The 15,660-nt window shown below is 38.5% G+C and overlaps 1 protein-coding gene across 2 annotated transcripts in view; it reads right to left on the reverse strand.

Annotated features, from left to right (window-relative positions):
* The window catches only part of Wdr70 (WD repeat domain 70), a 192,754-nt gene that overhangs the window by 151,727 nt on the left and 25,367 nt on the right, over positions 1 to 15,660 (reverse strand). For both annotated transcript variants that reach the window (XM_090332029.1, XM_090332028.1), the window contains 2 exons: positions 7,708 to 7,767; positions 4,825 to 4,958 (listed from right to left, as the gene is read on the reverse strand). In XM_090332029.1, the coding sequence (XP_090188155.1) occupies positions 4,825 to 4,958; positions 7,708 to 7,767 (194 nt within the window). The remainder of the gene's footprint in view (positions 1 to 4,824; positions 4,959 to 7,707; positions 7,768 to 15,660) is intronic.

The following is a 15,660-nucleotide window of genomic DNA, read 5'->3' on the forward strand; positions in this document are numbered from 1 at the left end:
TATAGGAAAACTCAACATTTTCCCACTCAGTTTTTCATGTACTTGCTGTAAGTCTACTCTGCCAACACAACAATGAATGTTTAGTATCAAGCTCACCATTCCTCTCCCATTTCACTCTTAATTCTGCAAGCTACAGAGTTAAAAGGATAGGATTAGGAGTCATTAGACACAGGACTAAAGAGAATTAAAGGGCTTGTTCAAGGAGTACAACATCTGCTCCTCAAATTCCTGCCCAAACAACTAAGATTCCGATCAAAGAGCAAAAAGAGAAAGCCAATCTGACAGTAAATTGGAGTCATGAGGAAGTGGATGTTCTCCCAGGAGTAACTCTAATACCAGAGGAAAGCTTAGTGACATTGCACAATTCTTTCTGTGAAACTATTCATGAGGCAAATGGAAGTATATGTGTGTAAGTGGAGGGGAGTGGGAAGGTGAAGATTGAGGATCCTTTCAAGTAGTTTTTGCTTGGTTAGCAAAACAAGCTGAGACATGTAAGACAGATGAACACAGCTGTTTGGGGCTGTCACTTGGGCCCGAGGAGCCAAGGTATCCTGCTGTAGTGAAAAGTGTACCAAAATGTAAATCCAGAGTCCAGGGATGTAAATCCTCTCTAAGTAGCTGTGTGGTAATGACCAACCCCTTCAACTTCCAATCTTTTTATTCTCTGAAAACTCAGGAGAGACTACATAACAGGCTACACAGAGCTCATGTTTTACTTGTGTAACTTTGCTGAATCCTAATTTCCTTAATTGTTAAAAAAAAAAAAAAAGGTTAGGAGTTTGGACTAGTGGTAGAGTGCTTGCCTAGCATTCACAAAGACCCGGGTTTGACTCCGTGGTGCCACATTCATAGAAAAAAAATCAGAAATGGTAGAGCCCTAGCCTTGAGAAAGTCCAAGGACAGTGCTCAAGCTCTGAGTTCAGTCCCCAGGACTGGCAAAAATAAAAAATTAAATAAAAAAGCCAGGCATGGTGGCTCACATCTGTAATCCTAGCACATACCTGTAATCCTAGCTACTCAGAAGGCTGAGATCTAAGCATTTAGGTTCAAAGCCAGCCTGGGCACTAAAGACCATGAGACTCTTATCTCCAATTGACCTCTAGAAAACCAGAAGTGGCACCAAGGCAGTAAGCTTGAGCTGAAGAGCTCAGGGACCATGCCCAGGCCCAGGGGTAGGGCAGTAGCCTTGAGCTGAAGAAGTCAGGGGCAGTGCCCAGGCCCAGAATATAAGCCTCACAACCAGACAAAATAAATAAATAAATAAAAAACCAAAATAATAACAATATATTCAAACTGGATACCAGTGGCTCATGTCTGTAATCCTAAACTACCGAGGCTGAGATCTGAGGATCACAGTTTGAAGCCTGACCATGAAACTCCTATCTCCAATTAACTACCAAAAAGCTAGAAGTAAAGCTATGGTTCAAATGGTAGAGTGCTAGACTTGAGCATAAAAGCTCAGGGACAGCTCCTAGGCCCCAAGTTCAAATTCCAGTACCAGCACACAAACACAAACAAACACACACACACACACACACACACACACACTCTCTCTCTCTCTCTCTCTCTCTCTCTATGTATATATATATGTGTGTGTGTGTGTGTGTGTGTCTCTATATAGACATAAATGTGAACATATAGACATTTATGTATGTGTGTGTACATACACACACACTCAAAGACACTTATTGCATTACTTGAAGCAAGTAGTTACTAGTGTTACCTATAAAATCAGTTTCCTATGTAGTACAATCATCCTTCATTAATGGGAAATGAAATCAAAATCTAGAGATGCCCAAGTCCCTTATAAAAAATATGGAACACATACAATCTCTACATAGCCTCCTTATTTTTAAAATCATTTCTAGATGAACATATACATATGTAAATTGTAGTTATATTTTATAGGGAACAATGATTAGGCAACAAAAGCCTGTATGAGGTCAATACAGAGAATTTTTTTGTGAATACTTCTTATCTGCATTTTACTGTGTCTGTAGATACACAATATACAGAGATTATGGACTGATTGTTCTTTCCATGTATAAAATACATATTAGTATATTGTATAGTGCTGAGACAGGTCAAGTAAGCTAGAGATATGAGCTAAAACCACCATGTTTCTACATGAGAATATCAGAAAATAGTACTTTATTTCAAGTCAAAATATATCTTTAGCTGCTTCAGTATTTTAGATTTTTACCCAAGAACTGATGTCCATGGCAAAATGAATTAAGAACTTACCATATTGGATTAACATACTAAAAACAAGCTAGGAACAAATTTATAAGCAGTATATCTGTTAAACAAAACTAATACCAAAAAGAACTCTAAATAAGATTACATATAATTCTACTAAAACTGTTCTGCAAAAAAGCTAAATGAGAGCATAAGGTCCTGAGTTTAAGCCCAATAACTGGCACAAATTTAATAAATAACTAAATCCAATCTACAATACTTTCTTTCCATTAAAACATGTATCATTGCTTAGAAATGTTGTAAATACAAAATTATTCAACGACTCAGGTACAGACTAGTAGTGGGAATATTGTAATTATAAAATTGCTCCTCCAATCAGGAAAAGATTCAGTAGCTCCATGACTTTACAAGATGGCAGTCAAGTTTGTTAAGATAAAGTTGTTGGGCACCAATGGCTTATATCTGTGGTGCTTATGCTTATAAATCTTAGCTACTCAGAAGGCTGAGATGTGAGGACTGCAGTTAGAAATCAACCACAGCTGGGCTGGGCATGTTGGCCTAGTGGTAGAGTGCTTGTCTAGCACTCTAGCCCTGGGTTCAATTCCTTGATATCACATACACAGAAAAAGCAGAAGTGGTATTGTAGCTCAAGGACAGAATGCTGGCCTTTAGAAAGCTCAAGAACAGTGCCCAGGCCTTGAGTTCAAGGCCAGGCCTGGGAAAAGAAAAAAAAAATAATAATCAGCCACTGCAGGAATCTTCCCTAAGACTCTTGTCCCCAGTTAACCACCAAAAAGCTGTGGTTCAAGTAGTAGAATGATAGCCATTAGCACAAAAGCTAAGGAGAAACGTCCTAGCCTTGAGTTCAAGTCCTAAGATAGGCAGCAAAAAATTAAAATAAAAAAAGGAACTCAGAATTTAAATCCTTTAACAATTACGTATTCATGTCATAGGATTATTTTTAAAACATGACAGGAATAATCAATTAATAAGGATGCCTAATTTTTTTTTTTTTGGTAGGTCATGGGGCTTGAACTCTGGTCAAGGCACTGTCCCTGAGCTCTTCAGGCTCAAGGCTACCGCCCTACCCCTGCACCACAGCACCACTTCCAGTTTTCTGGTGGTTAATTGGAGTTTAGTGTCTGGGCTAGCTTTGAACTGCAATCCTCAGGTCTCAGCCTCCTGAGTAACTAGGATTATAAGTGTGAGCCACCATGCCCAGCAGGATAATTCTTTAACATTTAAAAACACTTAATACTAGTCTTGAAAAGATAGTAGCAATAAAAGGGAAAGCAAACAATATTCTGGAATAGATGCAATACAATTATTTAAGGGCAAAAAAAAAAAAAAAAACCTGCCAGGCAGGGTGACTCATCCTCTAATCCTAGCTATTCAGAAGGCTGAGATCTGAGGGCCAAAGATTTCATCAGCAGAAAAACCCAGGAGTATTCTCCAAATAACCAGCAAAAATCCAGGCTGGAGGTATGGCTCAAGTAACACAGGGCCACCAAGAAGAACATAGTGGAATGAAAGCACAAAGCCCTGAGTTCAAGGTCTAGTACCATCCAAAAGGGGAAGGGGAGTGGGAGACAAACGCTTCAGATTGCATCAAAACCAGAGATGAAAAGGTAGCTAGTGCATGCAATATATAAAGTCCTTTGTGATACAATGCTAGCTAAACATATCAGGACAATGCAGAATAAATTCACACATGAAAACTAGATTAACACATGTCACACACACAAAAAAACATAATATTGCACAGTATATACTATAGTATTTTAAGATAAACAAACAAGATAAGGAACAATTTTTAAACCAAAGTGCTTTTTTGTTTTGGGGGGCTTTTTGTGCCAGTCCTAGGGCTTGAACTCAGGGCCTAAGCACTCTCCTTAGGCTTTCTCAAAGCTAGTGTTCTATCACTTGAGCCACACAGTACCACCTTTGGCTTTTTCTGTTTATGTGGTACCAAGGAATTGAACCAGGGTTTTTGTACATGCTAGGCAAGCACTCTACCTCTAGGCCATGCTCCCAGCCCTAACCAAAGTGTTTTTAAAGACCAAAGACAATAAGGAATAATGATGGCCTGTAATCCCAAAACCCAGGTGTCAGGAGAATGATTGCAAATTTAGGACTGACTTAGACTATAAATTCCAAGCCAGCACATAGTGAGACCTCATCTCAGACCAAAGCAAAACAAAGACATAAAATGCTTTGACACCAGGTGCTGGTAGTTCATGCCTGTAATCCTAGCTTCTCAAGAGGCTGAGATCTGAAGACTGAGGTTCAAAGCCAACCCAGGTAGAAAGTCCATGAGACTCTGTATCTCCAATTAACCACCAGAAAACCAGAAGTGGTGCTGTAGCTTAAAGTGGTGGAGCACTAGCCTTGGGCTGAAGAGCTCAGGAACAAGGTCCAGGCCCAAAGTTCAATCTTCACTAACAACAACAAGAAAAAAAAAAAACCTACACTGACAAACTAAAAGGAAGATTATATAGGCTTATTTTACTTTTACTTGAACAGTGAAGGTAGTTATATATTTTGGTAAAATCATAGATAAAATATCAACATTATCTCCAAATAAGAAAATTAAGTCAAATATGAAAATATTTAGCAAATACACACCACTCGCAAGGCTGAAGAGATCGAAATGCTTTAAAAGAAGCATCCATTCCAGCAAAATCCCAAAATTTAACATCATAGTCATATCCTCCAGTCACCAAACGGGCACCTGAGGGATCCAGGCCCAAGGCAGAAACCTGTTCAAAAATAAAACAGAGGGCTGCGACTTTGGCCTAGTGGTAGAGTGCTTGCCTAGCATATACGAAGACCCAGGTTCGATTCCTCGGTACCACATGCATAGAAAAAAGCCAGAGGTGGTGCTGAGGCTCAAGTGGTAGAGCTGTAGCCTTGACTAAGTCCAAGGACAGTGCTCAGGCCCTGAGCTCAAGCACAGGACTGGCTAAAAAAAATAAAAAAATAAAACAGAAAATACACAAAAACAATACCAAACCCAGAGTACAAGTCCCACAACCGACATTAAAAAAAAAATATTTACTTGGAGTAAATATACTGAATAGTATTATAATGACCAATTCTATTTCCTAATCCCAACTTCCCTATCCTATAAGTACTGAAAAAAGAGACATAAACTAATCTAATGCCATAGCACCTTCTACAGAATTTAACTTTGTTATTACACACATTTCTTTTGAAATAAAGGTAAGTACTTTTGTTCTAACTGACAATTTTGGTTCAATTTAGCCATGTACCAAGAATGGTGATCACCACAATTCTGTAAGATACACTGCTTTTATTTTTGTTTTTTTTGTTGTTGGTCTGGGACTTGAACTCAAGGCTTGGGCCCTGTCACTAAGCTCTTCATATCAAGGCTACTGCCCTCCCCCTTGAGCCACAGCCCCACTTGGTTCTCTAGTGGTTAACTGGGGATAAGAGTCCATGGACTGATAGTACCTGGGCTGGCTCTGATCTAAGATTCTCAGATCTCAGCTTCCTGAGTAGCTAGGATTATCAGCGTGAGCCACCATGCCTGGCTTTAAACTGCTTTTGTAAGGAGAATATCTCACAAATAACTTCACTTTCTCAAAACAAAATTTTGAGAAATGTCTTCAAGACATTTTTTTTTTTTTTGCGTCAGTCCTGGGGCTTAAACTAAGGGCCTGGGCATTGTCCTTGAGCTTTCCAAAGGCTAGTACTTTACCACTTGATCCACAGCACCATTTCTGGCTTTTTCTGTGTATCCAGTACTGAGGAATCAAACCCAGGGTTTCATGCATGCTAGGCAAGCAGTCTAACACCAGGCCACACTCCTGCCCCTTAAAAGCCCTGCTATATTTTTGTTGTTGTTGTTCATCATGAGGCTTGCACTCCAGGCCAAGACACTATCCCTAAGTTCTTCAGCTCAAGGCTAGCACTCTATCACTTTGAGCCACTTTCAATTTTTTTAAATCAGTCAGGCACTGTGTAATCCTAGCTATTTGGGAAGTAGAGATTAAGATAATTACAATTGAAGGCCAATCTACCAAATTGTATGTTAACCAGTGGCTTCCCATAATTGCACATACCAGTTATCCCAGCTATGAGAGATGTGCAATGCAGGTATGGTGCACTTGTTATCCTCAGTGACAAGGAAATACAAGTCTAACCTGGACATAACGCATAAGCCTGCCTTGAAAATAACCAGGGCAAAAAAGAAGCTTAAGGTGTGGCTCAAGTGGTAAAAACAAATGGCACAAGTGGTGTGGCATGTGTGTATGTATACAGACACATACACATATATATGTACACATATATATGTGCATAATTATCTGCATACATGCATACATATAAATAATAGCAAAGAAAACATTTTGTGAGATGACACTTTTAATATCCATGATTAATTTGATAGTTTCTGAGTCTATCTCCACTGACAGACATTGATCCTCTCATTTTAAGATGTGCTTGCTTACTTGCTTGCTTGCTTGCTTGCTTTCTTTCTTTTTTTCTTTCTTTCTTTCGCCAGTCCTGGGGCTTGAACTCAGGGCCTGGGTATTATCCTTGGACACTTTTGATCAAGGCTAATGCTCTGTTAATTGAGCCACAGCACCACTTCCGGCTTTTTTGTGGGTATGGTACCTAGGAATTGAACCCAGGGTTTTATGGATGCTAGGCAAGCAGTCTACCATTAGGCTACACTTACAGCCCACGCATTTTCTTCTTAAAGGGTAGTTTCATTAAAAAGAAAAAGGCAATATTTGCATTCTTTCATTTTACATTTCACTCAATCAACTAACACTTTTTAGTGATCTTGCAATAAGACAAATGCTTTATATTTATTTTTAAATAACCTAAGTAGAGAGGATGAAAATGCAATCTACATACTAATAATATAATCTTAGACCCCGAGTAGCAGCCAAATTTTATCTTATATCCACACTGCAAAGTGAATAAACATGTATTTTACTAATACAGAAGTACAATTAAGGGTACTAAGAAATCTTCCCAAAGCATTTAAAATTATATTTCAGCTTCATGTCTGCTATGTTCCACAATCAAAAAGAAAAGGTTTCTAAAGCCAACAATAACACTGACATTTTAAGTGTTCCATTTAAAGAAAAGGCAGAGCTCGGCATGGTGGTTCAAGCCTGTAATCATAGCTACTCAGGAGGCTGAGATGGGAGGATCGTGGTTCAAAGCCAGCCCCGGCATTATCAGTCCATGAGACTCTTATCTCCAATTAATCACCAAAAACCAAAAGTGGTGCTGTGGCTCAAGGGATAGGGTGGTAGCCTTGAGCTGAAGAACTCAGGCACAGCACCCAGGCCCAGAGTTCAGGTCCCACAACCAACAAAAAAAGAGAAAAGAAAAGAAAAGATGATGGCTATTTTCACTGAACATAAGTATTCTATTTTTCATAATAGAGTATAATAGACCTTAATTAAAGAAATTATCCTATGTTCCATGCTTCACTTTTCCCTCTTAAAAAATCAAGTATTTTAAACTTACTGTTTTAGTGCCATGCTTCAGGGTTATTTCATGGGAGTCAGGAATCTTTTGGACAGGATTCTGAAATAGGAAAATCCCATATCAATGAGTAAATAAGTATATTCAGAAACTATACTTTTTAACTTTTATACCTGAATAAAATATGTAAGTTTTGAGGGATAGATGAAAATGTTAAAAGGGGTACAAATGATCAAAATATATTGTATTGATAAACAGTTTTGTTAGATGGCAACTACTATGTACACTTACTTAAAGATAATAATAAAAAGAAAAGTTTTAGGGGCCAGGAGTGTGGCCTAGTGGTTGAGTACTTGTCTAGCATGCATGATGCCCTAGGTTCAATTCTTCAGTACCATGTGCATAGAAAAGGCTGGAAGTGTTGCTGTGGCTCAAGTGGTATAGCACTAGCCTTATAGTGCATAGGCCCTGAGTTCAAGATCCAGGACTGGATTAAAAAATAATAATAAGCCTACCTAGCTTGGTGGCTCATGTCTATAATCCTAGCTACTCAGGAGGCTGAGATCTAAGGATCAAGGAACAAAGCCAGCCTGGGCACAAAATAACCTGAAACTCCTATCTCCAATTAACTTCTAGAAAATGGGAAGTGGGGCTTGCCTCAAGGGTAGGGAAGTGGCCTTGAGCTGAAGAGCTCAGGAACAGTGCCTAGGCCCAGTTCAAAGCCCCATGACCCACAGGGAAAAAAAAGTTTTAAAAAATTGTGTCACTTGAATAGATACAAAAATTGTGATATATATATATACACATACATACATATACATACACACACACAAAATGGAATTCTACATAGCCAACAGACAAAATAAAACGATGGCATTCTCAGGGAAGTGGATGAATCTAGAGTGAATCATGTTGAGTGAGACAAGTCAAGACCAAAGAAACAAAAGACACATGTATCCTTAATATGTGGCTATTAGATCCAAACAGTACAAGAGCGAGGACTCAATATCTGCACACCCACTGCTATGGACATGGTATTGGAAATATAAACACAACAACATAGACATAAAAATTTATGACTCTATAGACATAATGTTTTATTACATAGATTAATATGTATCTACGACATACAAACCCTCAGCCTAATTTTAATTATGTTCTAAAAGCTCAGTGCCAGTGATTGTATATAGATTCCCTTCTTGAATTCTTATTTGTTAAATACATCATTTGAAATATGATGTAAAAATCAATGTTAATAAATTCTTTAGTAAAAAATAAAAATAAACAAAGTTTTAAGATAAAAAAATGTAATGCTGAAATAAATGTTTAAAAAAAAAAGCAAAAACAAAAACCTGCATCATTATCTTCTTTTTTTGTGTCAATTTTGAAGTCTGGACTCAGCCCTGGGTCCCTCCTTGAGCTTTTTTTTTTTTTTTTTTGCCAGTCCTGGGCTTGAGCTCAGGGCCTGAGCACTGTCCTTGGACTCTCTCAAGGCTAGAGCTCTACCACTTGAGCCTCAGCACCATTTCTGGCTTTTTTCTATGTTTGTGGTACCGAGGAATCGAACCCGGGTCTTCGTGCATACTAGGCAAGCACTCTACCACTAGGCCAAACTCCCAGCCCCTCCTTGAGCTTTTTTGCTTAAGACTAGCATTCTTGGCTGGGAGTTTAGCCTAGTGGTAGAGTGCTTGCCTAATATGCAGGAAGACCCAGATTTGATGCCTCAGTACCACATGCATAGAAAAAGCGGGAAATGGTGCTATACCTCAGGTGGTACAGCTCTAGTCTTGAGGAATGCCTAAGGACAGTGCTCAGGCCCTGAGTTCAGGCCCTAGGACTAGCAAAAAAAAAAAAAAAAGACTAGCATTCTTCCACTTGAGCCACAGCTCTATTTCCAGCTTTTTGGCAGTTAACTGGAGGTAAGAGTCTCAAGGACTTTCCTGCCCACGCTGGCTTTGAACTGTAATCCTCCAGATCTTAACATCCTGAGGTACATGAGCCACCAGAGTCTAGTAATATTTCTTGATACACAAGTCACTGTGAATGCCCCGGAATACGTTTTATAATTTAATCTACATACTACCCAACCTTTTAGTCGCATAGTAACTATCTTCTCTATCTAGCTATTTCCTGCAAACAACTCAATCAAAAAGCCAAAAATGGGAGCCGGGAGTTTGGCCTAGTGGTAGAGTGCTTGCCTAGCATGCACGAAGACCTGGGTTCAATTCCTCGGTACCACATGCATAGAAAAAAGCTGGAAGTAGTATTGAGGCTCAAGTGGTAGAGCTCTAGCCTTGAGAAAGTCCAAGGATAGGGCTCAGGCCCTGAGCTCAAGCCCAGGACTGGCAAAAAAATAAATAAAATTAAAAAAAAAAAGCCAAAAATGTTACAGTTTGTAAGTTTAGCTCTATGTGTCATTAATCGTATTATTTCAGGAAAACTAAGTTTTCTCATTGGCAAACAATGGATAATAGCACTTGACATGAAGCTAGTATGTAAAGCTACTCATACTGTAAATGATAAAAGAAAACTGGGTGCTGGTGGCTCACGCCTATAATGGCTGGATTCCAAGGGAATCCTGTGAGATTCTTAGGTCAATTAATCACAGAAAAAAAACTGCAAATAGCAAAAATAGTAAAGTGCTAACTTTGAGCAAAAGGTTAAGCTCAAGCCTAGAGTTCAAGTGTCAGGACCAAAAAAAAAAAAAAACAAAAGAATAAGAGAACTAGATTATTATATAACAAACTAAACATAGATTAAAATGTAGCTTTGTTTTAGACTGTTTATATCTTAGAGATTATTATAGCTCATTATTCCACAAATTAAAGAAGGGGAAAACAGGAAACCAGAAAGGAACTGAACAAGAGCAATAAGCAGCTGAGGAAATTTCAGTTAATTTCAAAACAAAGACATTTCTTTGGATTTACTTTATTATAGAAAGTGCTATATATGCCTATTGTAGAGACATCAATATTATTTCAAATCCAAAAATAATTTCAAAGTTAAATGAATTTTGGGGTATCCCTGCACTGAATGATTTAAACCACTGAAAACGTGTATATAAAATTGCTTAAGCACAGATGAAATATTACCCTCTGAGAAGATACATCATTTCTATATTTCTTATAACTAAATACTACCTTATCACTCAACAATACTACCTTATTCAGCAAACAGAAACACTGTCATCAAAACAGCTGGCATGAAAATTGTTTCATTTAATTCAATGTAGTATATGCACTTACAAAGACTATTTATTCCTAGCGTATAAAGAAAAAACAAAATGAGAAATGTGTTTCACGTGCTGAGAATGTGGCTGAGAACTATGTGGCTTAGCATGTATGAAGCCCTAGGTTCAATTCCTCAGTACCACATAAACAGAAAAGCCAGAAGTAGCACTGTGGCTCATTGGTAGAGTGCTAGCCTTGAGCAAAAGCAGCTCAGGGACAGTGCCCAGGCCCTGAGTCCAAGCCCCAGGACTGGCAAAAAAAAAAAAGAAAAAAGAAAATCTCTAGAATGAACAGTATTTAAAAAAAAAAAAAAGCATTTTAGGGTTGTTTCCATTTTGGTATTTTGGTTGTTTCATTTGTGAAGTACTGGCATTTGAACTCGGGGCCTCATACATACATTCATACATACAAACAATCAATTGTGCTACACCTCTATTCCTTTCCCCACAGTTCCTTTCCCCACAGTTTCTCTTTTATTTTATTTTTTTGAGATAGCATCTCACTTCCTGCTCAGGTGAAAACCTGTTCTCTATCTGCCTATTTTAGGCCTCCTGTCATAGGTAGGATAATTAAGCATGAACCACTTTACACAGGTTGGTTGAAGAAGGATGTGGCAAAACTTTCAACCTATGCTGGTCTCAAACTATAATCTTGCCAGCTTCTCAATTAGCTAAAATTACAATCATGAGCCACCAGTCCCAGCTGAGAATACAAAATTTTAAATTTATATTAGAAGTTAATTAAATGTTTAAGTAAATGGTTTTAGCATTAAAAATTAAAATTTTACTGGAAATCACATAGGATATGACTCATAAAAAGCCCATATAACTGGCACAACTAAGTCAACCAAAACACTGCAATCCATCTTTGGTAAGCATATTATTTGATAATGACTGTTCTTTTTCCAGAACTTTCATTAATAACTTTTTAAAATACGGCTTAGTATGAAATTTGCCAAAACAGTAAAATATTTTCAAGACCTTTCTGCCAAGGAACATCATGAACTAAATGATTTCTGTAAGTAATTTACTATCAGAATTCATAATAAAAAGCTATACTCGGGCCGGGAGTTTGGCCTAGTGGTAGAGTGCTTGCCTAGCATGCACGAAGACCTGGGTTCGATTCCTCAGCACCACTTACATAGAAAAAAGCTGGAAGTGATGCTGAAGCTCAAGTGGTAGAGTGCTAAGCCTTGAGAAAGTCCAAGGACAGTGCTCAGGCCTTGAGCCCAAGCCCAGGGCTGGCAAAAAAGAGCGAGGACTCAATAACTGCATACACAAAGCAATGGACATGGTAATGGAAATACAAACATAATTATATAGAGAAAAAAACCTATGACTCTATAATCATAATGTTTTATTTCATAAACTGATATGTTTCTATGACATATAAACCGTTAGCCTAATTTTGATTAAGTTCTAAAGACTAAGTCCCAGAGAATGTAATTAGAGATTTCCTCCTTGAACAATTGTTTGTTAAACTTGTCATTTAAAATATGATGTAAACATAAGCCATATAATTAAAAAAAAATTACCATTGTAAAAAAAAAAAAGCTATACTCATTAATGGAAAAGGGGAAAAGATACCACTTATTGTTTTGGTTGGTTTCAAATGCCAAACAATTATTTCCCAAGCTCCCCAAAAACAACAATGATAATAAACATATCTGGTCAAACATGAGCAATTCTATCTGATAAACATCCTCATAGTGTTTTCAAAAGACTTACAAATCATAAACAACCATTCAGGGATAAAGTCCTAAGTTAAGAAAGTTGTATATGTGTATTATTACAAGTCAATAAAAAGTCAATAACAAAGACCTATCACAGACTTGCTGGGAATTTATGACAGAAAATAAGGTTTGCCAAAGGTAAGTGAGTACTCTTTTCTCCCATAAATCACTGAGGTTATATAGTTGCCAGTACAGGACTATAGATGACCAGAATTAGAATGAAATCTCATAACTGAATTAACATTAATCCATTTATGTATTCAATCACCAGATAGTCATATAACACTTATTAATTATAAAACATATTGAAGGCAACAGACCAGTAATAAAGACTGCTCACTAAAACTGTGAAGTCTATTGTAAGCAAAACAAATAGGCAAATGGAAATGTCACAGATGCTATGACAGAAGTACACACAGCATTCAGTGCTCAATTCTATCAAGTGGGAGAGAGCTAGCCTTGAGCTGACGAGCTCAGGGAGAGCGCACAGGCCCAGAATTCAAGCCCCATGACCTACAAAAATAAATAAATAAATAAAGGTTGCTTAGAAGACAGATATTTGAGATACTTGTAGAAAACAATAGGGGTTTTCTAAAGAAATGTGGATAGCATCTTGGAAAGAACACAAATTTAACACTTTCTAAACCTCAAATTTTTTTTCTGACTAGTTTAAACTACTAGGTGAAAAAAAAAGGGCAATTAAAGAAATAGGTGTGGGCCAGGAGCGTACCCTAGTGGTGGAGTGCTTGCCTAGCATGCACGAAGCCCTAGGTTTGATTCCTCAGTACCACATACTCAGAAAAACCCGGAAGTTGCACTATGGCTCAAGTGGCAGAGCAACAGCCTTGAACAAAGAAGTGTCCAAGGACAGTGCTCAGCCTCTGAGTTCAAGCCCCAGGACTGGAGAAAAAAAAAAAGAAGAAAAGAAAGAAAGAAAGAGAGAGAGAGAGAGAGAGAGAGAGAGAGAGAGAGAGAGAGAGAGAGAGAGAGAGAGAGAGAGAGAGAGAGATACAAATTGTATATACTAAGAGAGGTGAATATTATGAATATACTTTTTATCTCCTGTAACTAAGCAAATAAAACAACCAGATTCAAGAATGGACAATGAACTTAATAGCTATTTCTCCAAAGAAAGTATATAAAGGGCTAATCAGATCATTAAAAAAATTCTCACTATCACTAATCATTAAGGGAATCAAAACATAATGAGAAATATATCCCAGATCAATGCTAATATCCCAGGTTCTAGACTCATATATATTCCAGATTCAAGGCAAAAATTAAACTCCTACAGTTAACTCCTAAAGCTAAACTCCTAAGTAAACAAATAAATGGCTCCAGAACAACCATAGAAAGATGATACTTTATCAATGGGGAAATGATAATTGGTAGAAAAGAAAATTATTCATAAGAAATCACTAGGGGGCCGGGAGTTTGGCCTAGTGGTTAAAGTGCTTGCCTAGCATGCATGAAGACCTGGGTTCGATTCCTCGGTACCACATACATAGAAAAAAGCCGGAAGTGGTGCTGACGCTCAAGTGGTAGAGCTCTAGCCTTGAGAAAGTCCAAGGACAGTGCTCAGGCCCTGAGCTCAAGCCCAGGACTGGCAAAAAAAAAAAAAAAAAAAAAAAAAAATCACTAGGACCAGAAGGGAGTAAAATGCACAATATTTTGATGTGCCAGAAGGATGTCTGTATAGAATTCTAGAAAGCTGGACATCAGTGGCTCATGCCTATAATCCTAGCTACTGAAGAGGCTGAGATCTAAGGACCAGGGTTCAAAGCCAGCCCAGGCATGAAAGTCCAACACACTCTTATCTCCAATTAATTACCAGAAAACCAGAAATGGCTCTGTGGCTCAAGTGATAGAGTGCTAGCCTTGAGCTGAAGAGCTCAGGGACAGCACTCAGGCCCAGAGCTCAAGCCCCATGACCAACAAAAAGAAATATAAGAACAAGAATAAAAGGGGGTGAGGGAGGGAAATAGGGACAAAAACATGAGAAGGGATATCAATGTGTGAGAAGTAATACACCTACTACCTGGCCAATGTAACTGTAACTGCTCTATACATTACCCTGACAATTGGGGGGGGGGAGCGGGGGAAGAACCAAGAATGGCCTAGCATGCACTAAGCCCAAGGTTCCATTCTGTGTACCATATATACAGAAAAAGCCAGAAGTGGCACTATGGTTCAAGTGACAGACTGTTAGGCTTGAGCAAAAAAATGTCCATGGCTAGGCACCTGGCTTACTCCTGTAATCCTAGCTAATCAGGAAACAGATCTGAGGATCAAGGTTCAGAGCCAGCCCAGGCACAAAATTCCAATTAACCTCCAGAAAACGGGAAATGGGTCTTGGCTCAAGGGTAGGGTGGTAGCCTTGAGCTAAGGAGCTCAGGGGCAGGGCCCAGGCCACGTTGAAGCCTCAGGACCCACAAAAAAAAGAAAAAAGAAAAGAAAAGAAAAAAAGAAAAGAATAAAGGCGAGCCAGGAGTTTAGCTTAGTGATAAGAGTGCTTCCTAGCATGCACAAAGACCTAGATTCAATTCATCAGTAAGCATACACAGAAAAAGCTGGAAGTGATGCTGTGGCTCAAATGGTATAGCACTAGTCTTGAGAAAGCTCAAGGACAGTGCTCAAGCCCTGAGTTCAAACCCAGGACAAGAATGAATGAAGGAAGGAAGGAAGGAAGGAAGGAAGGAAGGGAGGGAGGGAGGGAGGGAAGGAGGGAGGGAGGGAGGGAGGGAAAAGAAAAGAGAGAGGGAGGGAGGGGGAGGGGAAGAGGGAGAGGAGGAGAGGGAGGGAGAGGGGGAGGAGGAGGGAGAGGGAGAGAGTAGGGAAGGCAGAGAGGAAGCAGGGAGAATTTTCAATTTAATATTTCTGACCATAGTTGACCTTGGATATAAGTGAACCACCAAAAGCAAAATCACAGATCAGAATGACACAATTGTACTTAATATTAATGAATTATACACTTAACAATGGTTATGATGGTAATGTTTATGATATTCATTACAACAACTTTTAAATTTTAGG

The sequence above is a fragment of the Megascapheus bottae genome, chromosome 4 (assembly GCF_031878675.1).
Source record: "Megascapheus bottae isolate mThoBot1 chromosome 4, mThoBot2.hap1, whole genome shotgun sequence".
Classification (NCBI taxonomy): domain Eukaryota; kingdom Metazoa; phylum Chordata; class Mammalia; order Rodentia; family Geomyidae; genus Megascapheus; species Megascapheus bottae.